This window comes from Acanthaster planci, linkage group LG05 (assembly GCF_054643075.1).
Source record: "Acanthaster planci isolate LZ-2023a linkage group LG05, COTS_SCS, whole genome shotgun sequence".
NCBI classification, from domain to species: domain Eukaryota; kingdom Metazoa; phylum Echinodermata; class Asteroidea; order Valvatida; family Acanthasteridae; genus Acanthaster; species Acanthaster planci.
The window spans coordinates 22,992,048-23,019,676 of record NC_141781.1 but is presented as its reverse complement, the minus strand read 5'-3'; the positions used below and the strand labels follow the sequence as shown (position 1 = coordinate 23,019,676).

At 38.7% G+C, this 27,629-nt stretch overlaps 1 protein-coding gene across 2 annotated transcripts; it reads left to right on the top strand.

The window, feature by feature from the left end:
• Nucleotides 1–5,402: 5,402 nt before the first annotated feature.
• LOC110990360 (SHC-transforming protein 1-like) lies at nt 5,403–27,568 on the top strand. Of its 2 annotated transcripts, XM_087136630.1 has the most exons (14): nt 5,403–5,562; nt 9,332–9,549; nt 11,575–11,645; nt 15,242–15,299; nt 15,534–15,653; nt 17,146–17,199; nt 17,596–17,647; nt 18,072–18,198; nt 20,326–20,479; nt 20,955–21,141; nt 21,938–22,225; nt 23,189–23,383; nt 23,491–23,963; nt 24,089–27,568. In XM_087136630.1, the coding sequence occupies exons 2-14, from the start codon at nt 9,391–9,393 to the stop codon at nt 24,236–24,238; spliced, it is 2,088 nt and encodes a 695-aa protein (XP_086992756.1). In that variant the 5' UTR covers nt 5,403–5,562; nt 9,332–9,390; the 3' UTR covers nt 24,239–27,568. The 2 variants fall into 2 exon arrangements, with proteins under 2 accessions (XP_086992756.1, XP_086992757.1); XM_087136631.1 differs by lacking the exon at nt 21,938–22,225.
• The last annotated feature ends 61 nt before the right edge of the window (nt 27,569–27,629 follow it).

The window sequence follows — 27,629 nt, the reverse complement described above, 5'->3', positions numbered from 1 at the left end:
TTTCAGGCAGTGTTCATTTTGAGTTTTTACTTCTGAATATGACAAAAAGAGTCACGAGTAATAGTCGGCTTGTAGTTTTGATATGTTGAGAACCAAATGGGAATGGCATTGTTACGCCCCAACTATAGCATAAGTCCCAACTATAGTTGGGACAGTCCCAACTGTAGTACTGCAGTTGGGCTGGGCCAACTATTGTTGACCAATACCTGTGGGAAATGTCTCAACATTATCCAAGTCAATGTGTCTTACACTTGACACAATTCATAAAAAATGTGGCACTTAGCCCTATGACCAATGACATGACATTTGTGACTTTGGCATATGCTGGGCACATCATGCACACAGGGCCTGTGCTGTAGTTGGGCCGGCCCAACTGTAGCACTCTAGTTGGGACGGGCCCAACTATAGTTGGGACTGATGCCATAGTTGGGGCGTAACAGCGGGATCAGGTCAACTCGGACCCATTCCAACTCGGACCCATGCAATTTCGGATCCAATACTAACTCGGACCCACAAACAACTTGGACCCACGTCAATTCGGACCCACGCCATTTAGGACCCACCTCGAGTCAACTCGGACCCACTCAGTCTTATGGTTGCATTACACCAAATACGCGCCCGTAGACCGAAATAGCGCCGTCTCTTGAACTTCGCGAAGAGGTTGGCCTTTTTTTTCGCTGGAAATTCAAGATAATTTTTTTTCCTCTTGAAATTCAAGATTATGGCCAGATTAATCACTTTCCGTTTCAATTTTATGAACTTTTGTATTCGCCTTTCCCGAAGACCCCCCACCTAATAGCAGTAAAACTATGCGCTCATATGAATGTAGTCACGTGCCTCTATCCAAAATAGGCCTGCATTGTGGGGCTTTTTGTGAAAGAAATACTCTGAACCGGAAACTATCAATCCCAAATTCGGGATTTATATAAATAATTCTATGATCCCTCGTGATTATGGCACGTCTTATTGTAGAAAATAAGAAACCGTGGGATCACAAAATATTAATAATGAGCTCGCGAGCAGACATACGACGCTTCAAAACCGTCTCCAAGTTTAAGCCAATAAGAAATATTCCACATTTTTATTTTAAAATGATTTGATTTGTGTTGTTCGAAATTACCAACCTATTTGCGTTATTTGGACAGTCAGTTAAGGCCTGTGGGGATGAATTCCTCCATCTGCCTAAATCTTGCCGGTATTGGGGGGGATGGGGCAATGTGGAAGTGTAAGACTTGCCACGCCAAAAAAAATTGAAAAGTGCGGTGGGGATAACACCATTAAACACTATTAAAGGTCATTGTTCGTGACATTGATGTGTATCTGCAGTATCTGTTGTACGTATGCAGCATCTCTTATGTACATCAGAAGGGCCTATCTGTGGCTTTTTATTGAAACAAAAACTTTGGGGGCTGTTTGGTGAAAGTTCATTCGATTACTGCTGGTGATCTGGAGTGCCAAAAAACTTCGGAGAAAGGGCGTCAATGACATGGTACTGTCAATCACACTCCAAAAGCTGCTCCCATTGGTTGCCCCAAGCTCCCACTCCCCGATCTAGGGTTTCAAGAATGGAAGGTGACAAAATCAGTCTTTGTGGTTAATCACGGCGGTACCTCGGAAGCTAATACCTGATTAAGATTCCAGATTACAAGTGGCAAATGAGACTTGAAAGGAAATGTGCCTCCATAAAAATACGACGCTCGCCGGTTACTTCTCACTTGTTCCCAGACATCACTGATATCAAATCTAGTCCTGTACGGTTTTTAACCACCATGCCTGTTCAAACTCGAAAACGGAAAAATTCTGGGAAGCCTGTGTCACTGTTACCCTGCATTACAAGTAGACAGGACGTTAAATCTCGGCAGCACGCAGTGCAAAAGTGTCATTTACCAAATGCTAAAATGTAAAAGTGGACCCAAAAAAATTTTTTCAACAAGTTAATCACGCTCCTGGGGTTGGGTCCGAGTTGACTCGAAACCGTAACAGCATCATAGGCGCAGAGGATTTTCAATAGAGGGCGGTACATAACATGAACGGTCTGTTCGTGGTCTTCCTGCGCTTTATTTTTTTAGAGACATACACTTGGTGACTGCCAGTTGAAAGTGACGGCTGTACAGGTGATGTGGGCGCGACCAATTGCGACAGCGTTTGGTCATTGGGAGTATCCATAAAACACACAAGCCTGCTAATTAAAAATTCACAAAAAAATGTAAAGTTTGCAGTGAAGTAAAGCGGCGAATTCAAAAATTGGACAAACGGTAACAACTTGAGATTAATGTTGGACAAATCGTGAGCTAAAGATTTAGTTGATTAATTATAATTATTTAGCCCATTTTTTTCATAATATGCGAATGTGCAAAGAGTTATTTTTCATACCTCCAAAACTGAAAAGGCAAAAATGTAGATTTTTCCGATGGATATTATTTTTAAAAGCATGCAGCCGGATATGCCCCCTGAGACCTACAACGCACAACACCGTGTGCGCGGCCTCTAGTGAACAGTGTGTTTTGGAGTGCAGCCCAATTAGATCAGATCAGTGCTAATCACGGTATGTTTATTTTTTTTTTTTAAATCAACTTTCTCATTCAAATCTGCCCCGGAAAAGCCACCCCAACTGGTGAATAACTGATGATGATGAAACATTTATTTCAATTCTGTCATTCTTTACAATGTAACCAAACATGTCACATTACTTAAGTTCTGAATAAAATATATCTGGCCATTAAATTGGGTAACATTACATAAAATAGAATTATACAGTTGATAAACTGGATGACAACATTTATGCTTGGTACCCCAAACCTATGGACAAAGATAAGGCGTACAGTCTAACATATAGGACGGACAGATGACGAACAAGACAAAACAAACAAGTGTGAAACAATCCCGCATTAATAGAGCACAAATAAATATGATTTAGGAATATGAGCCGAGCAACTGAGTTCTTAGTTTTCTAGCAAGCGCAAACACAGATAAAGAAGGTAACGAAGGTCAAAACTAACCTACATCTCTCTGAAACTTTTGCCCAGTGGTTTGAGGGATATATGACAACTAATTTTTGAAATTGGGGGTTTTTACTCGCTACTCCCCTCATTCTTGCAACTTAACAGCGATCATAACCACATTGTGCGCTTCGTATGCATCAAACTGCGCAGACGTCGGGCTCCGGGCCAGCTAACTTCTGCATATCGGGACGACCATTTTTGGAAACGGGGATGGAACCTTGTCCTATTACGTGACTGACCCTCTGTATTTTTGTACTACTGTAAACAATTTCAGATTCTCAGTCTGCCCTCATCAGTTCCTGTACAAAAAAATGCATTTTTTGGAAACGCAGTGCATAGCGCTCGACGCCTCTTTCATGCAGTCCGTTGCTGTTTTTTTCACCTCATGACTCATCAGGCTATTTGCCCAATTATCTTCAGGCAATTTTGAATTCTCAGTTCTGATTGGTCGTTCCATGACAACAAACAGTGTGATATAATTGTATAATCTGGCTTTTGTACATATTGGAAATAGAACAAGTTCTTTAATAATCCTGGTAGATAATAGAAACGCTGGAGATTGTAGCTTTAAATGAAACAGCCTCCTCACGCACATCCCCTTTTAATGAATGGAATAGGCGCACAAGCCGTTGTACAAACACACGTGGAAACCCTTTCCGTCCCCCGGCACGGTATAAGCCGGCCCTGCGTAATGCGCGGTTTGGACTTTTTTGATAAACGCACATCTGCATGACTGTATTTCAGAGAGCATTGATCTAATCTTATATTCTTGTCGATATTCTGCATGACTGTAAATTCACAAGTGGCGTACTGATCGCCACATGTGTTTATTTGCACGCACAATTCTAAAACTTTCCTCCCTTAGTGTATGCCCTATTGTTATTGTTACGGAAAGAAGTTAAAACACAAATAATTCCCATGCTCCCCGCTAGATAACATTGCAGAATTGTGGTACATCGGTGTCACTGTTTTGGCTGTGCACCGTTTGATATCTTATGTCTTTTTTTAAGTAAAGAGCGCATAGGCCCCTTTACATTCTTTACTGCACGTCAAGTTTGCTGAAACATAAATTCGTTATCACACTCGCGATTGTGGATCAAGGAATAATGTAGTGCGGCTGTGTCCCGTATGCCACTCGGCCTTGGCGGGCTTCGTCGCATATGGGACTCAGACACACCGTCCGCCCTAAGCTGAAGTCAGTGTCTCACCGGCAAAAGAAAGAAAGACAGATAGATAGTTCTAAGTTTTCCAACCGGGTTCTATTCAGCGTTTGGCGTGCACGAGCTAGAAGACCACACATTCTAGACTAAAATCGTTGCGCTTACTCAGCGTGCTCCACGTCAAACGCGCATAAACTTGCGCACCGATGCGGTGCGTGAGTACCACCAGAGAGAGGACTGTCAATTTCATTTCAAAACACGCCCTCTTTTGTTCCTGCTCGGAGCGGATTCCGTGTGCCACTAACTAATAACTTGAGAACTACTGTTTTCCTAACCTTTATCAGCATCACATAACGGAGTTAAGAGGGTCCAGTTTTAGAGGCAGGAGGAAACTGGAGTACCCGGGGAAAACCTCTATCAGTCTGTAGCATTGATCTGCATTTTAACGGAGATCAATTGTCTGCAGCTACATCCCTGTCTCTGAAAATGATGGAGGCATCCCAAAGCATGCGCAGTATGACGCACACGAACATGTACGTGCACAGGTCGTTCGGGATCGTTGTCGCGAGGAGAATGCATGAGAAGGTGGCGAATGAAAAGCTTCGATTTTTTCAACATTTATTTTATCACTTGTTCTTAAAACCCCAGGGCAAGTTTTAAAGAGGTCTGAATCAGTTCGGACGGCTTTTTGAGAAAGATTTAATTTAAAAAGAAGAAGTTTCAATTGCATCAAAAAGTACCCTGATCTTATTGGGTTGCATTCAAAACCCCATAACGTTGCTATTGAACTCATAAAAAGTAGTTTAGTACAAAGGTACAAGGCTTGTGCCATACTCTTCAGGAAGTACCCTTCCTCGCTATACAGTTTTCTTCACTCTTGGCAAGATAATGACGGATGGCTCCATGGAAATGGGGTAGGGGATTACCTTGAAAACCAGAGAAACCAATAGTTTCTCTTTCTGGCAATCCCCACCCACCCTTTAACAATCATGCCTACCTCCGGCCAATGAACTTCGTCTGAACTTTTTAATATGGCGTGCAAAGTTAACATAATCCCAAAACAGATATATCTCTATTTAGAGAGGTGCAAAGTTAACATTATTTTAATCGTGAAATAGAAATATCTCGATTTCAATTTGTAATGTCAATTTGGCACATAAATGTAGGGCGTCTCAAGCCCAGTTTCAGCTGAACCACAGACACCAACTACACGTTGAAGAAGACATTTGACGCCAGTATATTTCCTGTTTTCCCCAGTGTGCTAGTGTGGTCTTTTGACGCATGCATGAGGGAAGCGTTGCCAATGTCATAAATTTACTTTAACTCAGTTTAAGATCACTTAATCAACTGCGAATATTCTTTCAAATTTTCTCGTCAAAATTGTGCTGCAGCATTAAGGGGTAAGTAATAAACATTCTGTTGAACTTAAAAATGTACGCCGGACAGTATGATTTTGTAATGTAATGTTAGGCCTAGGCCTGAACTTCATGTCAAGGCTCGGGCCGACATGGCCGAACGCTAGCATGGGCATGGCCAGACATGCCCGATGCCAGTGATGGGTATTGCAAGCATGGCAGTTGTAAAGAACATGAATGTCAAGGATAGTCGATTGTCAGTGCCACAGGTATTAATCACGATCAGATGATTAGTAATACATGTATTACTAATCATTCATTACATGTACGCCCCAACTGTAGCGTCTCTCCAAAATGTAGTGCTGCAGTTAGGCTGGCCCATTTATTGTTGACCAATTCCTATTGAAAATCTCTCAACCTTTTCCAAGTTTATGCATCTCACACTTGACAGTAAAATATGGCACTTCATCTGACATGACATTGTAAACAATGTGAATTTGACACATATTTTGTATCATATATGCACTCTGGATCCCTGCTATGGGCCAGCACGGACATCTGGGAGTTTCACAATATTGTGGGTAGCAGCCACACCGCGCCAATGAAAACAACTGCAACGAGCACGCGCGTACATACTGATCAAAGAAAAGATTGTGTAACCTGATCCTTGGACTGGCTGCGTGCATCGCCATGGTCGCTGTTTCCCGCAGCGCGGTACCTGCAATTTTGTGAGAATCCCAGATGTCCGCGCTGCCCTATAATGTACATGTAGTTGGGCCGGCCCAACTATACATGTAGCATTCTAGTTGGGACGGGACCAACTGTAGTTGGGGGTAACGTTGCCACTCTCAGGTACCTGTAGGCTATGTTCAACATACACTGTACGTACATTGTACATAGAGAAGTATGTACATTCATTGGTACATTCTCGCGGGCAGCGTGACGTCACTACGAACATTTAACATGTAGGCAAGGGGTAAATTTACCCTTCATGCTATTCAATAATGTACAGAAGTTCCCGGACGTTCGACCACAAGAATACTGTACATGTATACATGTATGCATAAGTTTAGGCCTATCGTCCGTGACAGTCACCAGTCTTGCAAAGTCCCTAAGTCTGATTGGTTTTCACAGTAAGTGGCCCCACAGTTCTGGGGATATCAAGAGGCTAGGGTTCAATCCCCGCCAGTTATGGGTTTTGGGAATTTGTTTACCTACATGTATCCTGCATTATCTTATGATGGTTTTTATGTTGATTTGTACAATACATGGCAGGATGTTGCTGTTTCTTTTCATGATGTGTCCCTTGTTGCTCTGAAAGATTTTGTTAAGAGATAAAAGTCTGAGGTTGCATCACATGGTAGGTCTGAATTCCACTTTGTGATTACAAATTCACATTGTCAGTGTAAACATGGAACAGTAACTGATGAAGGTTTCATGCAGTAAGTTTTCCAAATATCAAAATAAATTTAGTTGTTGTGCTGATACAACAGCAAAAGTGAACAATGGCAACATGGTTAACCTGCCATGCAAACATTGGCAACATGGTTAACCTGCCATGCAAACATTGGCAACATGGTTAACCTGCCATGCAAACATTGGCAACATGGTTAACCTGCCATGCAAACATTGGCAACATGGTTAACTTGCCATGCAAACATTGACACCTGTAGTGTACACGCATATATTGTACACTGTACAGTGCATGATGTTTGCTTTTCTGAAAGTCAAAATTTTTGGCCCAAAAACTTAGTGTTTGCAAATTTGATTGTAAAACTTATCACATTTGGCAAATAAAGCTTGCACATTACAGAAGGAGCATATGGTGATCAGTCATCTGACTGATACATGTACCTTGAGCACTGCAATTATCAAATTCAACTGACTTGATACATGTAAATAGACATGTATTTATCCCATGCCATCCATTCATTTGCAGTCTTACATTTATCAAATCACTACATGTAAGTTGTGTATACCAGTACATGTATATGTACATGTCCACCGATACAAAGCACTTACCCAATACTGGTTTGTTTCAACCCATCAGACTAGATTTGGAGACTTCTAATCCAAATTTGTGACTTCTTTGATGTACAGCACATTAAGTTTTTTTATTGTAAGTATACCGTTGTTGGATTGTGGATAGTTGGATTCTTGTGGATGGTGGATGACATACATGTATGCACCGTAGATCCATTCTTAGTTTCCCTGTATAGTATTTTTTATGGAATATTAGAAGGACATGTACATGTATGGTAAAAAGCTTGATGCAGGTTAATGGACGGCACATGTTCCTTGTCAAATGCGCTTAGGGTTCAGTTTGATCACTCAGTACTCATATGTCGCACGCACATGTGTGCACAGGGACAATAACCATACCACACATTGGGGACTGGGTTCATATATAAATACAGATTTCCTTGCACAGAGATGATGCATGCTGTCTAGATTTGGTTTATTGCTCATTCTACATTTAGTGCGTGTCTTGAGGAAATAAAGTTTGTGACCCTGTTTCTGCCTTCATGATTTTTGGGTGGGGAAGGACAAGGAATGAATGGTCTGTCTTGTCCCTTGACAAAAACGAAAAGTTGCCGTTTGGAGTGTTCATGCTCCCCATGATAAAACATTGTAAATGTATCTACATGGACTTGATTGATTTCAGTTTCTAAAAGAGGAGTGTACAGACTCGCGGGAACTTACATGTTTTACATGTACATGTGACATGTATGATGTATACATGTACACAATACATACATGTACATTGTACATGTATCTGTGAACCAATTGTACATGTACATGTACATGTATGTGGGTTTGATGTGACAGTTGTGTCAAAGGGCAAAGTTGCTTTGTAATAATACCTGTACGTTGTACATGTACTGCATGGAATACCAAACTTAGCACTGTAGATATGAAAATGCTGTTTGTAATTTGTTTGTGCCAGTAGTGCATTTAATCATTGATCAAGTGATTGCCATTGTCATGGACTATGCACACAGTGGATGGTCTGCTAGTGCTATAAAAACTCAAATCCAGTAACCTGAAAACTATTTGGAGTTCATGGTCAGCTTGACTAAAGTTAATACAGATTGACACCCACTTGTATGTGCTTACGGGTACCTTCTGTGGAAAATTTAGACATCCTATTCAGCAGCAAATTTTTAAGGTTTTTTAAGGAGGTGGCATCTAAAAATGTACATGTTTAGTAAATTGAAGAAGAAATCAGATTAATTTGTCCAAAGTATTTGATGGTCACTTCACTCTTGATGTACAGGTTCTTACAGTTTGCAGTTTTCTCAAATTGATGAAATATGTCATTGACTTTGATTGCAACTTGCTAACATTATTACTGTTTTAACAAAAAGAACAACTAACATGTATGACAGTTTACATGTATTTCAAACAGGAGGGGTTGGAGTGAGTGATAATGTACATTTCTATCTAAAAAAGGAAGGGTTTGATTGTTTTTAACTGGAAATGGAGACTCATTTTCTGTTGCACTGTCGATTTTTTAATGTAAACACCTAAGTGATTACCTGTGCAGGTGCATACGTGTACATGATTACCTCTAAGGTACCTGTAATTTGGTTCATCATATGTGATCGACAGTCATGGGAATTAGTTGAGGTTTTAATAACCTTGATTATTCCTCTGAACATGTTTAGTTGGTTATCAGTGTCAGTGTCTGTTCACAGCAGTTTTGTGTCAGTACCGGATTCAGAAATTCACTGAATTTTGAATACGTACCTGTAATTTCTCATTTTTGAGGTTATGAAACTGGGTTTTGGGGTTTTTGAATTTTTGTTTACAGGTGACAGTTCCAGCTCACACAGGTTTCCTATGTCATAGTCATTTGTCAATGTCATCATTATGAACCACTTTAAGAAGAACAAAGGCCCTAACACAGTTGGGCAGAGACACAATGAAGAATTATGGACAAGGACAGGAACATTCGTCAATAAACCTCAGAAAGGATGGCTGCATTCAGAGGAGAAAGTCAAGCATGGAGGAGTGTGTTACGGTGTCACTGTAAGTAATGTGCCATGTTGACAAATTCTTAATGAATTTATAAAGAAGTACAACATTTGAAAATGTGCTATGTGAAAAGATTGTATTGTAGATTGGTTCATGAACATTTAGAGCCCATTTCATCCTTTTAGATTTGAAATACGTCTGGCAGTTGCAGCATACCCTGGTATATGTATCGTTACAATGTACAATGCATGTGAACAATGACCAAAGTCACCCAAATATCGAAGAAGGACAAACTTTCCTACCACCTGTGATGTGTTTTACCACAAAAGAATGCATTTGGAAATGTGAAAGCAAACTGTCTTAACAGATCTGATTATAACCTTTTACTTGTGTGAGGGAAAAGGACGGCCTGCTCCACCAATCTCAAAACAAACTATACATTTGTGTTCCTCATGCAAGAAATAGCAGTGATCCAATTTCTAAAACAGGAAAGGGCAGATTTGATGGCATACATGTACACATATATGTGTATCTCAGCATGGAATTGAAATCCACAGGATACATGTACTAGGATACAAGGATGTTCTGTACATCGCACTGCATTCTCAACACTAGAAAGAGACTGAAACTGAAGAAGTGTTTGGTTTCCATCACGTACATGGATGTGCATGTATGTACAAGTACGTGTAGCTTGAATTATTGGGACACATCTGTACATGCATGGTACTGTTTCCAAATTTGCAGTGTTATTCAATTTCAAAAGCTCACATGTATGTGTACATGTACATGTATCAACTATGAAACATTGTGAGTAGGAGATACTGTACTTGGATAGTCAGCCCATTGTACATGTGCGTACATGTACATGTGTACATTGAGAATATCTATGTACATGTACCGGTTCCTCTCTTTTGGGGAGTAACCTTTAAAAATTCAGGTGATAAATATGTGCACGTTTTGGAAACCCAATTTTTAGAAGTTACAGTTATCTTGAAAGGTGTTTTTGAAGGATGCTTGCAATATACATGTAAATTTTCTTACTCTCACTTTTTGTGCATCTTTATACTTAAGATGCTTCAATGCATGAAAAGTATTTGAAATCCTCAAGGAGAAAAGTGCACTTTTCGAACATTCACATGTACCCAGGCTTTTGTTGTTGTTTTTTGGGACAAGGGAGGTCACTGTAAATCAGGGAAGACACTAATCAGTCGGCATATTTTCATGTTTAAACTTTGAACAAGGAGAAAAGGTTGCTTTCTGGCTTATTGTTTAAACATTCATGAATTGCCAAAGAGAAGATTTGTGACCGCAAAATTTAAATACTCTGACATTTTTTTGGTGAACAAATCAATGCAGCCTTGAGGTTCCGGATAACATCACAGTTTTGCTCATCTTGTCTTAAATACACAAATTAAAATGGCTCTGATGACAGTTTGCTTTTACATCTATGTATAATAAAAATGCATTGATGCACATGGTCCTGTACGTGAAGTAATGAAAAGACTCAGATTCTTAAAATAGAAAATGTCTGGCAAATTGGGTCAACGCTTGAGCGATATGTCACGTCTTTGCTCTGAGATCGTGTCAACATCTCAGGCGTACACGTGTACATCAGTAAGATGCCATCATGTACATGTAGATTCTAAGCAAACTAAAACTAAAATACTAAAATAGAGGAGTGAACGAAGATGTGTTCTGTGTACTTTGTTTCAAATTGTCCAACTTACATGTATGTGAAACAAACTAACAACAATTTGAAGATTTGGTGTTTTATTGGTGTTCATTTGAGTTCAGTTGGCCTTGAACTTTTCCTTCTGAATCAAAGAGTTTAGATACCAGACTTTTACCCCAGGGTGCAACACAGATTGACTAGACACCAGACTACCCTTGGGGTATGTGGAGTTTTGTAAGTGTCTTGGAATGTCTGGCACTTGGCAGATGGAAATCACAGTGTGTATCTCCAGCTGTGTTCCAAGATTCCCACATTTCATCCTGAATAGACAGGATATTGAAGAGGACCATGATGTATTAAGCGCTATTTCCTTTTGATAATAGATTGATTTATCTCCTCTTTTTCAGTATGTCGGATGCATTGAAGTCAAACAATCAATGAGAACACTACCCTTTGAAATGAGGGGCCAAGTTACAAAGTAAGTGATTTGAATTTACGTAAATACTCAGTCATTAAACAGACTGTGTTTTAAACTAATTACATTTTCAAATTAGGGTCATTTTCTCTTAGGGTGACTTCTCTTACCGGGTATCAGAAGAAAGCAAAATTAACACAAGATGTTTTGAAAATGGAAAACAGAAGTTATGTCTTGAATTTTACTGTTGGAATTGGCAGAAGGTATTTCAATTACCAATTATTTGAGTTACACCCATTGTCGAGACTTGCTAAGAATTGGATCTGGAATGGATAGCAGTTACACCCTCGTGACAAACCAATTAAATTAACTGTGGAAGTTTGGAGTCAATCAGTATATCAGCAATTTGGCTTTAGGTTTCTTGCAAATATGACCTTGCTTTGAGTTACCATTAATACACGTATAGCAACACCAAGACTGTGGGGTTGGACTTTCTCACAACATCCTACTCCCGTTAGGATTTACCTGTAGCTCCAACCATAGAGCTATAAAGCAGTTGTTTCAACACACAAAGAAAGCAGGGTTTAAAATGTGTGCACTTGAATCTCATTTCCAATGAACATTAGTCACTTATCTTAAGATTTTATTCCATATTGCTTGGAAAAAGCACCAATCTCCTACAATTACGTACATGTAGCAAACTGTGTAGATCTTCATGCACAAAAAATCCTCCGATTCAAAATGTGTGCTAGTGTACATGTACATGTGCATCAGCAAGAAATTGTCGCATGTTGATGAATTATATGTAACTTTACTATGTCAACCCTTATGGTAAAAAAGCAGTTAAAAATTCTTGAAACATTATTAAAAACAGTACAGAAATGTGTGCATAATTCTTGTATGAATTGTGCTGGGCTACTTCCTTGAATGTACATGTATGTTAACCTTTGTATTGTGATTTTTCTGGAGAAGTTTGCAATACATTGTCAAATACTCCATGTACGTGTACCCGTACATGTACATTGTACATCAAGTACAAGACTTCTGTTATTCCTGATTATAATATCTACCTGTATGCAGACTAACAAAGGACCCTAATATACACAAACCTGATCACCTGTCAAGCATCCTTCCTCACATGTTATGGTTAGCCAGAGGGCAAAATGTACAGTACATGTATGTGAACACACAGTGTGTGTAAACAACACGTATATACATGCATGTATTTGGCCCCTAGACACTAAATAAAAATACTGAGCCAGTAGTACAGTTGGATGTCTTCTTAAATCCTGAATTGTCCTAACATTTTGCTCTGCCATGTACATTACACATACAAACATTCATGTACATTGTACATGTAGGGTACATGTATGCACAACTCCTGGTAACTAATGACAAGGCCAATTTTTGTGGATCATCCAAAGATGGAGGAATGATCCAAAGGTGTTGCCCAGGTTACCCCAACCATCACAGAATCTTTTGTTGATACATAAATTGGTGAACTTTTTGATGAGGATTGACCACAGTTTCTTATGCAGTGTAAGAAGGGTGCAGAACTGAGTGAAATGTACATGTACATGCTATGTGCCGGTAAATGCTACATGTATGTACCGGTTCATGCTGTATACCGGTTCATGCTATATACCGGTTCATGCTATATACCGGTTCATGCTGTGTACCGGTTCATGCTGTGTACCGGTTCATGCTGTGTACCGGTTCATGCTATATACCGGTTCATGCTACATGTATGTACCGGTTCATGCTATATACCGGTTCATGCTATATACCGGTTCATGCTATGTACCGGTTCATGCTATATACCGGTTCATGCTATGTACCGGTTCATGCTATGTACCGGTTCATGCTATATACCGGTTCATGCTGTGTACCGGTTCATGCTGTGTACCGGTTCATGCTGTGTACCGGTTCATGCTATATACCGGTTCATGCTACATGTATGTACCGGTTCATGCTATATACCGGTTCATGCTATATACCGGTTCATGCTATGTACCGGTTCATGCTATATACCGGTTCATGCTATGTACCGGTTCATGCTATGTACCGGTTCATGCTATGTACCGGTTCATGCTATATACCGGTTCATGCTATGTAGGTGAGACTTGGTGCTTCTTCCTCTATCTCATGGTGTGCATTGCAGGGGTGAAATTTTGTGGGAGAAAACTGGAGGAAAGGGCCAATACCTGATAAAAATTTACTGGACTGGAATAGTAACTGGCATAGCCCAATGAAGTACGATAAAACTACCAGTACCCTGCAGTCTCAAAGTTATGTAATACACAGGCTTATGCAAAGTGTACAAGAACCTTTCACTCCCAAAAAATACGCTTACCTACATGTAATTTCTTTATAAATCACAAAAATTGTGGAACAATTCTGAGGTACCAGTATATTTTAGAAAAAAAGCTCCGCAGACTTTCCTCTTTTCTATAGACTTCCATTTCGATGGCTTTCATCCTGGTAACTTGATTTAATGCCCTCCTACAAAGGTCAGGGTCCAATTACTACCACTCAAAGGAAGACTTGAGGCCATTACATCCTCATCCCTTGGTGGCATTCATTCTCAGGCATGTTGGGTCACATATGCTTCTTGGAAGTCATGAAGACTTTGTTCCACCTTAAAGAACTCTTCTATAGTGTCCAGTACATGTACATGTATGCTCAGTCTGCATATTGTGATGCCTGCAGTCTCTATTGTTACATGTAAGTCATTTGTTAGATTCAGTTGACTAAAAAAGTGCATTTGACAGACTGACTCAGGTTTTTTGTACGTACCAGTACCTTTCATGATCATCATTGTAATGATCTGGTAGCAAATCCATTGATTGTGGCTGCAACTTTCATTTTTGTAGGATCACAGCAAATGGTACACTAGACAAATCAAAACAGGTGAGGTTTATGGTGTGAATTGATAATGCATGGGTTGTCCATGTTTCCATGTACATGTATGATCATGTACAAACTGTATGTCTACTTTAAATGATCAGTGGTCTCCATGAGAGTTTGTACAGGGCTGCCCTGCCAAAATTTTTATGCTGCCCTGCCAAAATTTTGCCACCCCACTGAAATTTTCACTACCTCGCTATGTTTTTTTGGGTTGGCTTTTTTCCCATTCTCCTCTGTTTTTACAGTTGAAGTACGAAGAAGTTTACTGCTGTGGAATGAAACTGAAGAGTGTGTCACCGTTAATATTGACCAGTAAAACTGTAACATAAATAGATATGAATGCAAACCATGTATATGCAACATTTAATATTATACATTCACGCAATAAAACTATAGAGGTTATGCATTAATTGGTTGTATTCATGAAAGTCTTGACTGGTTCCGATCTCCCTGGTACTTGTAATAACGTTTTCACTTTGTCACATTGAGAACCAGTTTATCTTAATTACATTGTCCCCATAAAACTTTTGGGCATAAATACCTCATCCAAGAAGATTTCCCCCAAAAACTTCAACTTTTGAATACCAGACTTCCATGCTACAGCATGTTAGCACTGTGTCTGCTGTCCTGCTAAAATTCCGTGTCATGGAAAACACTGAGTGATGCAGTTATACAGGAAATTATAAAGCTTAAAATCTTTTAAAACTTAAGAACAAGACACTTATTTTCTTTGTCTTTTTTTTTAATTTTAGAGAAGCCATCTTCAGAGTGTGTGACGCAGCAGGCTTCAGATGCAACAGAAAAAAGAAGGTAATAACTGTGGAGCTTCTTGTGAACATACATGTAACCCTCATGTCCTACTGTACTTGCTGTCATACATGTCCAATCAATCTGCCGTTTACTAGTATTACTGATTAAAGGAATGACCTGAGTTGTGAACTCATGTCTCTCTGATTAAAGGAATGACCTGAGTTGTGAACTCATGTCTCTCTGATTAAAGGAATGACCTGAGTTGTGAACTCATGTCTCTTTTGTTTTGTGCAGGGTAGCAAAGCTGTGAATAAGATTCTGGGTGATGTTCCAAACATCCAGTTTGGAAGAGCTAATGTCAACCTGACTATCTCAACATCTAGTATCACTCTGACAATCATGGAAACAGGCCAGGTATAAATATGGAAGTAGCATAACTTCCTTACTTATAGCACCAGCTTATTAAAGACTTGCACTTTATGTATAAATTTACTGGCTTGCAGTCTCTTCATCATGGATATGCCTGCATGTAAATGTATGTTAGGGACAAGGAAGGCAAGGGATACCACTTATTTTCATTTAAATGGGCACAGAACTGAGACTGTGATCTTGAACAGCAAGCACATGAGCTTGGGTACAACAATGAATGTTGATAGAAAGTGTTGGCCAAAATGATCTTACTGTAGTCCATAGGTCATGCATGGAAGGGTTGATCCTACAGGTTGTGAATTCAGTATATTGGCTGTGTACATTTAGTGGCTCTGGGCACTATGCTTACAAGTATGAAGCCATTTCTAAATCAATTTGCTGTGGTCACGTCTGTGAGAAGTGGCTGCAGCCCCTAGGCTGTGGCTTCCAATGGGCATGTACAGAGTAGTTAAAGTCACAAACATAATGTTGTGCCTAACCTTTAGTTTCTCTGATGATTTTTGCAAATCACTTCTAGTGTGCAGAAATCTTTGACCTGTGCATCAGACACTAGTGTCACTTTTGGACAATCCTTCTCTTCAATCAAACCAAGACCGTTTGAAAAGTGTGGATTGTCATCTTTTCATAAGGCACTCTTGTCACAACTTACCGGTACATAGATTTTGTTATGGTTGATGGATTACAGTGTATATGTCCCTGTCATATGAAATGAGAGATTTGCCGTTATGCATGGCTACTCCGACAGATCTCAATAAGCAGGTGGTATGGTGATTAATTCTTGTAACCTGAGTATTCCTGTAGCAATGACAATACCTGTATGTACGGTAATAGGAAAGCCATCGGAAGAAATTTATGAAACATGGATCATTGAATGTTTATGTACGGGTGCACGTGTCATGAAGCCAGAACCATGAAGAACATACATGTACATGTCTGGCATCTGCTGAATTCAAAGTACATGTATTTGTGATTGTGAAGCTGGTCAGGGTGGTAATTGTGTTTTCACTCCCTAGACACCATTGATTGCTTGTTAACTTTGACCACACCTGGCCATGTAAGCTTGTAAGAATCCATTGCCTGGTTTGACAGTCTTTGATGGATTCAGGAATGTACATACTACATGTATACCATGAGGCTTCATGGCCAAATCTTTAGTGCAAAGATGAGCTCATTGCACAGCATTAGATTGCAGTAGATTCAGGATGGTTCTTAAAAATTCCTGGAGATGTTAATGTGAAAGAAAAATTTCAACAGTGTTGTCATTTTGAGACTCCACTTTCAATATAATTGACCATCAACCATTTTAACAATTTACGTTAATCAAAACACTTCCAAGTGCATCATGATTGTGTGGTATCGTGCAAAAGATATTTTATTTGAACCTGAAGTAAATGATCCATAACTGTTGAATATTATAATAGAAGCTTGCAAGTACATGTACCTTACCTGTAACGTTTGTCCTTCGCTGCATGTGTAGGTTATTGCCAGCCATCAGATGCAAGGAATCTCATTTGCTTCAGGAGGAGATGCAGTAAGTATTGGTTTCAGTGTAGAATTTGGGAATTTGGGTTTATATCGATTTATACATAGCAGAGAATTTCTTCATTTTTGTGAAAATTTCAGTACGCAACATAGAAATTCCTTTGAATAAAGACGTCAGTTCTAAGAGCTGAAGGAAATCTAAGAGTTCCTTTTTTGAAAGGACAATAACTCATCTGTTCATGCAGAGACCAAGAGAGCAATCCACATGGTGTACCAGGGTGTATTCCAACCAGGTACAGCAAAGAGAAAGTCAAATAAAGTACCACTGTACAACCCAAACAAGACATCTCCGTATTATAACCACAATAATTATGAATTTATGCTGAGGTACTGTCCAATGGTGCTAGTATCCAATTTGGTATTCTGTTCTCTGTTTTACTTTCAGGAAACAGCAGATTATGTTGCTTATGTTGGTAAAGATCCAGTCAATGGAAGAGGTAACAGTCACTTTCCAGTTTACAGAGGTTTTGGGGGAGATTTATACTAGGAATTGTAATCCTTCCCATTAAATTAATTGTGTCATGGTGGAAATGTTGATTTTGTCCTGCTGCACTGTTTTCATTGCTCCATTTAGAAGACCTTAATTGCGATCAATCAATGTTAATCATGCATTTCCTGAGGTATTTAGTTTCAGGACTACATTGTGTTAAATCAGGAATGTGTATCAATGAAATAGTCACCCAGGAAATTTCCACATATTATAGAAATAGACATTTTTCCTATTCCTTTTGTAGTTTCCCAAAGAACCTGTAAGAATAACATTTACACCTTAGCTATGAAGCCAGTACCTGCTTGCTTTGGGTCCAGTGTCCCCTGCTCCACCTCCATTCCTTTGATTTCTTTGTTTTGTTTCACCCGTAGCCTGTCATATTCTTGAATGCCTTGGAGGTCTGGCCCAAGATACCATCACAACCATTGGCCAGGCATTTGAGATTCGATTCAAAGATTACCTGAAGAACCCTCCACAGGCTGTCAATGCTCCTGACAGGTAAGAGGGCGATTTGGCTGAAACAACAAAAGGTGCCTTTCAAATATTTGGCAGGAAGATTCTTTTAAAGATGGCTTGTATTAAAATCTTGTTTCTAAAAGTCTATGGAAATCCACATTTACTTTTTTTTTTTTTCTTGAAGCGTTTTTAATTTCAGGAAAAAGTTCCCATCTGAATCTGTGTAAATCAGATCTAATGGTGCACAGGTATACAGTGACACACCCTCATAACTCAACAAAATTGAATATCAAAGACAATACAATACTACAACTACATAAAAAGCAAAACCTCATGTTTGGATTTCTTATAGGTTCATAGATTAAATGTGCAGCAGTACTATCCAATAAAATATTGTTTATATTTTGTTGACATCCAGGTTGGCGGAGCATAGATTAAATATGCAGCAGTACTATCCAATGAAATATTGTTTATATTGTTGACATCCGGGTTGGCGGAGCATAGATTAAATGTGCAGCAGTACTATCCAATGAAATTATTGTTTATATTTTGTTGACATCTAGGTTGGCGGAGCATAGATTAAATGTGCAGCAGTACTATCCAATGAAATATTGTTGATATTTTGTTGACATCCAGGTTGGCAGAGCATAGTTTAAATGTTCAGCAGTACTATCCAATGAAATATTGTCTATATTTTGTTGACATCCAGGTTGGCAGAGCATAGTTTAAATGTTCAGCAGTACTATCCAATGAAATATTGTCTATATTTTGTTGACATCCAGGTTGGCGGAGCATAGATTAAATGTGCAGCAGTACTATCCAATGAAATATTGTTGATATTTTGTTGACATCCAGGTTGGCAGAGCATAGATTAAATGTGCAGCAGTACTATCCAATGAAATATTGTCTATATTTTGTTGACATCCAGGTTGGCGGAGCATAGATTAAATGTGCAGCAGTACTATCCAATGAAATATTGTTTATATTTTGTTGACATCCAGGTTGGCAGAGCATAGATTAAATGTGCAGCAGTACTATCCAATGAAATATTGTTTATATTTTGTTGACATCCAGGTTGGCGGAGCATAGATTAAATGTGCAGCAGTACTATCCAATGAAATATTGTCTATATTTTGTTGACATCCAGGTTGGCGGAGCATAGATTAAATGTTCAGCAGTACTATCCAATGAAATATTGTCTATATTTTGTTGACATCCAGGTTGGCGGAGCATAATTTAAATGTTCAGCAGTACTATCAAATGAAATATTGTTGATATTTTGTCGACATCCAGGTTGGCAGAGCATAGATTAAATGTGCAGCAGTACTATCCAATGAAATATTGTCTATATTTTGTTGACATCCAGGTTGGCAGAGCATAGATTAAATGTGCAGCAGTACTATCCAATGAAATATTGTCTATATTTTGTTGACATCCAGGTTGGCAGAGCATAGATTAAATGTGCAGCAGTACTATCCAATGAAATATTGTCTATATTTTGTTGACATCCAGGTTGGCAGAGCATAGTTTAAATGTGCAGCAGTACTATCCAATGAAATATTGTCTATATTTTGTTGACATCCAGGTTGGCGGAGCATAGATTAAATGTTCAGCAGTACTATCCAATGAAATATTGTTGATATTTTGTTGACATCCAGGTTGGCAGAGCATAGTTTAAATGTTCAGCAGTACTATCCAATGAAATATTGTCTATATTTTGTTGACATCCAGGTTGGCAGAGCATAGTTTAAATGTGCAGCAGTACTATCCAATGAAATATTGTTGATATTTTGTTGACATCCAGGTTGGCAGAGCATAGTTTAAATGTGCAGCAGTACTATCCAATGAAATATTGTCTATATTTTGTTGACATCCAGGTTGGCGGAGCATAGATTAAATGTTCAGCAGTACTATCCAATGAAATATTGTCTATATTTTGTTGACATCCAGGTTGGCAGAGCATAGTTTAAATGTGCAGCAGTACTATCCAATGAAATATTGTCTATATTTTGTTGACATCCGGGTTGGCGGAGCATAGATTAAATGTTCAGCAGTACTATCCAATGAAATATTGTCTATATTTTGTTGACATCCAGGTTGGCGGAGCATAGATTAAATGTTCATCAGTACTATCCAATGAAATATTGTCTATATTTTGTTGACATCCAGGTTGGCGGAGCCGATCTTTGGTGAGGAAGAGTCTGCATGGGGTGATGACCCTGAATATTACAATGACATCAGCAAGTTTACTAACCTCCCCCCACAGGAACCATTTCCTCCTCCGCCCCCTCCTGGCCAGTACATGAAATGCCAAAACGTGCCAGTAAGTAGTCTTGTTTGTGGACACTGAATCTTTTGGGAATGCCTCTCAAAACACAGAACACTTCGGATATTCCACTGAGAATATGGTCATTCCAACTGCTTGAAAGTTGGAGAATGATAAACGTTTACATGGGAGAGTTAGGCAGTACACTTGTGTACTTACTGAGTTTGCTCTTCATCTGATTTACTCTCCATTCCTGTGTTCAAGTAATACTGATTTTCTTTTTCTATTTTCGAGTGTAAGCATTTATATTTCTAAAAAACCAAAAAAAATTTATGGAAATGACACAGGATTGCATCACAGTGAGTAGTTGAAAGGTTATTCAGCCTGTCATGTCAATTGCATGTAGTGTTGACTTATTATGCTAATCACAGGGCATAAAAGAATGAACCTAACAGAGAACATACATGTATGTAGTATTGTCAAATATTCCAAGAGAAACTTACAGCATGTGGTGACCTTGTTATGTCCTCAGGATAATCACCCCTACCAACCTCTGGGTGCAGCCAAGCCCTCAGCTCCCCCAGTTTACGACAATCGCGAGGGTGGGTTTGAAGGTAGGGAACAGTACAACAACGAGCGACAACCAGCCGTGGGTAAGCTGCTGGATATTGATGATACACCACAAGCACCAGTACTGGATAATCCTCTCAGTAATCAAGGTATGTAGAACCAGATTCTACTGATGGCCAATAAAAAGAGGATCTCATGACCTTAGCGTATTCACTCGTGTGAATCCAGAAGGCAATTGTACTAATCACATCATGACCCTTCTCTGAAGGAATTCCTCACAGTATGCACAGGGTTTTGTGTTGACTTACTGGTAGTCTTTGCCATTTGTAAGGTAGGCAACTGGAATGAAGGTAGAAAGCTCCAAAGAAATAGCATCATAGACCAGCTGGCGTCATTCGTAACCCAAATCCTTCATGTGCAACAATCTTAAGATTATCTTTCTTTCCCTACTTTAAAAGATACCTTTCTGTGGTGTTGATGTTAACCAAATACATGTAAAACAGTGTTTGGCCTTGAGGTTTGGCAAAGACAAGACATAAAGTAGCTGAAAACTTCATTAATTTTGACTTGAATCATTTCGAAGTAAGGTCAAGTAACCAAAATTGCAATGTGTACCGTTTAGTTTTATAAAGATTTCACTTCAATTTCATATCAGAACCTACATACAGTACAACAAGCAGTGGTTCACTCAGGTGCCTCCTTTGTTTGCTCTGTAGCTCACTTCATCTTTCAGTTGCTTTTCAAACCGAAAAAGTGGGAAATTTAAGATCTTAATATCTTTCAGTATGTAGTTGTGATAATGTGCATCTGTTTTATTTAACACATCTCTATTCAGCTTCTGATTTTGATAGATTAATAGCTTGCCTCCATCAACACAATCTTCTTTCTCTCTTCTTTCTCTCTTCATCCTACCACCAACCCTAATCACACCATTCCACGCTGTAGTCCGCAGGGTTCACAGTCAAGACAACCACACAGGCCAAGCCAGCTCAGAAATCACAACTGTCCAATCAGTCTGTGATAAAAAGGCATCCCAAGTCAAGCACTTCAAGCGTTGTACCCCACTGTTCTATGACAACCCCCCTCAGAATCTGCCAAATAAGAAAGTTAATGAGATTACCAAGCTCAAGAGCAATAGCCCTGACTGGCGAGGAATCTTGGAAGCAGGCTACGACAACTTGAGAATTCCTTGGAACCGAAGCAGAAAGAGCAGCAAATCAAAACCCCACAAAGGTCACTTGTCTCTCTCTCCAGCTTGGCTGCATTGAGGCTCATTTGCATATGCATGAGTTGCTGAATGTAATTTACCCAGCAGGATGTATCGTGTCATCTAATATTCATATGCATGATTTACTGTTAAATATGCAAGACATAAACATGCTACGTGCACCTCCATTCCCATATAGGAAATGGTACAAACTTTACATTTTGACTGTGGATTGGCCATGTCAATTTTTTTATTTGCATATGCATGATTTGCAAACTTTTTTCTGGACCCCCATAACAACACCTTTTCATCCCTTTCTTTCCTACGCAAACTAACAAAGTTGCATTTTATTTGAATTGCAGGATTTTCAGACGAACAGTGAGTTTTGTATGCTTGTCTGTGCATGAAATGAAATTGTCAATTTTCCTGTTATAACGTTGCAAACATATTAAACCTTTCATTCCAAAATTAAAGAAAGCCTGCTTAGTGTTTCACAGAAGTTAAGCCTATTTAGTAGTTATAACAAGTTAATTGTGGGTAAATAACTGCATAAACCATCAAAGAATGCTGGTAAGGCATGTATTACTAGAATGCATGATTGCTAGTGACATTCTTTGAACATACATGTACCACTGTGTCACAGAAAAAACAAGTCCTGTACTTCTTTTCCTGTGCTCAGATTTAAATACAACAGAATTGTACAATGTTTTTGTCAGAAATTTACAAATTTGAAAGGAGTTTATAAGTACCGGTAGGAGAGTAAATCAAGAAAAGCTGCTCAAGTCGTGTCTTAATTTTGGAATGGAATCCATCCAAAGGCCTACAATTTGGGTTGATAAGTTTTGAATTCTTAGTTCTAGGTTGGGTGTCATGACTAGGTATTCAACTTGACAGCATGCATTAGCAATGCTCATTTTTAATGTCTTGTAGGAAACAGCTTTTCAAATTTGTTATAAAAGTTTGACCCTAAAAATGTGGTTTTCTTACAGGTGGCAACACCATTTATGATGAGCCAAGATTTGACACAGCTAACTATGATAATCCTAAGATGCCATTAGTACCATCTGACATGGACTCTCAAGACGGGGTATACAACATCCCTACTCCTAACCAGCCACTTGACCTTGGCATTTCACACAATGGTCAGAATCAACCATCACCAGTTGTAGACGCCTTTGATATGGGTAAGAGGTTGAACAATGGACATGTATGCCATGACAGACAGTCTTGAATTAATAAGTATGCAATGGCTTATTGATTGCATTCTTGTTTTTTCCTGATTTATTTCTAGAACCATTCAATCCTGCTGCGTCATTCCCCCGTGAACCAGTGTCAGTACCGCCCCCTCCACAATTCACTAACTCTGCCCAGCCTCCTGTTCCCCAACCAAGAAAATCCCCTCCTGTTCAGCAAGCCACACCCCCAGCACAGTCCCTTGCAAAACCACGGATACCCCCTCCTCCAACTCACAAACCACCTCCCCCACCTACATCAGGAACCCCACCCCGAAGTGGTTCTCCCATAGTTGGGTTACCACAACGCAACAACCAGCCAGCTAATGTCACTCCCACACAGCCCAAGAAGTCCATTCTTGATGAAGAGTGGTTTCACGGTCCAATGACTCGTAAGATTGGTGAAGCATTACTGGAAGAAGATGGTGATTTCTTAGTGCGAGAAAGTACAACCACTCCAGGACAGTATGTATTGAGTGGAATGCTGAGTGGTCAACCGAAACATTTACTATTGGTGGATCCTCAAGGGAAGGTAAGTTAGCATCATTGAAGTTTGTTGAAGAACACAGCTTATCATGAGACAGTTCAAATCTCTTTACATCAAGATAAGATGCATGTTACTAATAATGTGATATTTTGGTTTTGTCTTTGATGTAGGTCAGAACAAAAGACCGAGAGTTTGAGAGTGTAAGCCACTTAATCAATTATCATCGTAACAACAATCTCCCTATCATATCTGGTGGGAGCAATGTTTATTTACAACACCCAGTCCTGAATGCTACAGCTGCAGGCAAACATTATAACTAACAAACCAACCCTATCTCCAGTGATGCATCTTAACAGATCTGACTTCAAAGTTCTACCAAAGAAAAAGTTACTCTGAACCCACGTGAACACACAGCTTAAGATAATGACTGGACATGTACATGTATGTAGATTTCTGTTAGTACAGGTTCAAAAAAGCACGACAAAGGTCACTGGAGTGTTGGCATTGTATAATGGAAAATAATGAGCTCTTCCATTCTGTCTACCTACACATGCTGTACAGACTGAATTCAGTCAAAGCTCTTACATTTTGTATACCTACCCACTGAGTGTTTATTGTGCATAGTATTTGTAAGACCAAGCATACACAGAGTAAATAAGGAATGATTTGATGGGCAGAATGCTTTCAATTGTCTAGTGCTTCCTTATGATGTTGAAAAAGTTTCCACAACGCACTGAGTTGACCTCTAAGGAACACAGTACAGTGGTAACTGTAGAAGAATAAAGCTGATTACATCTTGCTTTGTTTTGCTTTTGGGGGAATCCCCTGGACGATCAGGCTTTGATAATTAGTCTGTGCATAAAAATAAACCATAGTTTACCTTTTTGTAATAGAACTTACAATTACATGTACATTGCTGTCAGTCTCCGCAATTGAATGTTGATAGATTGTTTGCAAATTGTGCCTATTTTTGTAGCTTGTAAATTTTAATATTCATTTTATGGCTTCCAAAATCAGCCTCTAAAAAATGCTTTTCTTTCTTGGCTGTTTACATATTTATAGAAATAAAAATACATATTTCATCATAAAATTAACAGCTGATGGAAGAATGTTGGATTTTGGCTAACTTCAAGTCACTATTTCTGGCTCTTTAGTACAAACAATTTCTTTGTTTATTTTTCCAAAAAAGAACATTATCATCTTGGAAACATTGCAAGGCATCAGGTATTTATGAATTCTTTGACTTGGATTGCACAAAACAGAAGGCAAAGATAGGCATTTTGTTGTTCACAAGTTTTGGTGAAACAGATGACAACAGAACACATTGATTGTTTCAAAGATGGAACATTTCATCTCTTCACAACAAAAATGGGAAAAGAAATCAAGAAATATTTGTCATTGCTGTGCTGAGGATTTCAATCACTTGGTTGTCTGCAGTAAGCCTCACTTGCAGGTATGCAACATTTCCTTGTATCGGTAAATGTTCAGTTTTAACTGAAAAACACTGTGATGTAACATTTTAATGAACGCCTGAAGCTAGGTGTATGGGATGTACGTTGTAGGGTTGAAATCAGTAACGTGCGGCAAGGGTGGGGAAACCCCCATCCCTAGACATCTCGACCCCCATTTATTCTCAGGAATTGAAAACAGCAACATATTAGAAATGTCAGATTCACCTTTCGAGGGAGGGTGAGGATTCTTTTAAAATGAAAAGATAATTGGACAATCATTAATTCAGCTGTCAATCCCCCTTCTCCAAACGGATACACCATTGGTTCAGGTGCTATACAAACATGTCTGTAATTTTACCATATTGCCAGTAAACTCTGTGCTATGTACGTTTTGTTTCTTGTTTGGCTTCCTTGTGCGGTGGGAGATCAGATAAATGATATTTTCAACTTTGAAGTATGCTCAGTTGTTGTCAACAGTTGATTTGTATTGACACTGCCCGTCAGAGAAGTGTTTTATGGGAATGACTTACCAGGAAATTGTCTTTATTTCATGTTCATATGTGTATACATGCACATGTATATACTTGTCACTGAACCACTTTGGCTTTGATATATAACTTATTTGGTTAAAATAAAAGTGGCATACATTACGACAATGAGGACACTGGATCAAAGAAGAGGGAAGAAGAAATGGTTTTGAAAATGACAATCTTGTGATAAGACACAGACTAAGATTTAGCCACAGTCAGTGTTCTGTCCATGGTGATTAATCACTCTTGCAGGAACAAGTGTTATTGAAATAAACTTGTATGGACAAAGCTTGTGGTAAGCGGACACTGTTTCCTAAAACAATATGAAATTATGAAACTTCAAAAAAGGTACTCTAATATACTACAATTTTGTGCTTTTTATGAAAGCTTGAAATCAAGTCTTTAAAGTTGTGTTTGAAGAAGACAGTAGCAACAGTTCATTTTTTATAGGATTTCCTGCTCTCTTAGTCGATTGCAAGATAAAAGATCATACATGTACAAAAATTATAATTAAAGTATATCTCTCTAGAAGAATGTTTGTATTTCATTGAAACTTTTAAATATGATCAATTGTAGTTTTGTACTTTTATTCTGAGAACTGTTCTCATTCGCTGCATATCAAGAAGGAATTTGTGGAGGAAAACGATGAGAAGCTATAAGGAGAATGTACATATTAATGCTGAGGACAGTTTGCTGTAAGAAGCTTAAAAGACTAGCTCTGAGGAAATTTTTCTGTAATCGGCCATTTACGCAGCAAAAGCATTTCAAAACATTTATTGCCTGCTGAACGGTGGAGGGGTTTTAGCTGTGGCATTTCCCAAATATTAATCACTGTTTATAAACTAGCAGCAACCATTCTGTTTGGAGGTTCAGTTTGTGTCACATTGTTCCGAGCATTGCCTAGAATTAAGAGGAAATGGAGTCTCTGTTGGTAGGAAAAAATAAATGAATTAGCAGCTTAGAATACAGCATCATGTAAAAAATTTTGCAAAGATTTTATAAAAGACAATTCATACTTCGTAAGTTCTGCTTGAAGAAATCTATCCTTCTAACCACTATGCAAGCTCTATACCAATGTTGATAAGAGTGTAGAAATTGATGGCATATATATTTTACATATTCATATAGAGGTTTGGTGTAAAAAGGTCTAAAATGGTTGTAGATTACTTCTTGTGTTTGTGGTTTGTAATTATTTGGTTTTGTCCATAGTTTCTGTGGTAAATAAGTTCTCAGTCCGTCACTCCACATCTCATATTTTGATGTAATATTTTACAGTTTATGCAGTTATGTTTAAGAAATGCTTCTGTGTCCGGAAAAAGTAAACTTTGTTCTTTTTAATGTCCTCGTCAGCCCCCTTCATTGCAACTTGCCTTGTTCAGAATCACAATTGTTAAACATTCTCATTAAACCTGACAGTTTGTTGTAGAATTGATTTATTTTACTTGCCAAATAATTGGATTGTTAATCCTGTTTTCAGATATTCCAAAACTTTTCTTCTGAATTTAGTTTTGCATCACTTATCTATGTCTGTGTCTGTTTTCTTTTTTATCATAGTTTAATGGAAATGAGAGTTGAAGTGTAGTGTGCTCTTCAGCAAGGATACATGTAGTTCTTTTGTATTGTTGAAAAATGCTTTCAATAAATTTGTAAATATTTCAGTATTAACATACTTCGGCCAGTTGTCACCATGGAAATGAATTTATCAAGTATAACTAAAATAGAAGAGATGA

Coding starts and splice junctions, on each gene's coding strand:
- LOC110990360 (XM_087136630.1), top strand. CDS start 9,391: ATGAACCACTTTAAGAAGAACAAAGGCCCTAACACAGTTGGGCAGAGA. Junction 11,646..15,241: donor ATGAGGGGCCAAGTTACAAA/GTAAGTGATTTG, acceptor TTTTAATTTTAG/AGAAGCCATCTTCAGAGTGT. Junction 23,964..24,088: donor TGGTGGATCCTCAAGGGAAG/GTAAGTTAGCAT, acceptor TCTTTGATGTAG/GTCAGAACAAAAGACCGAGA.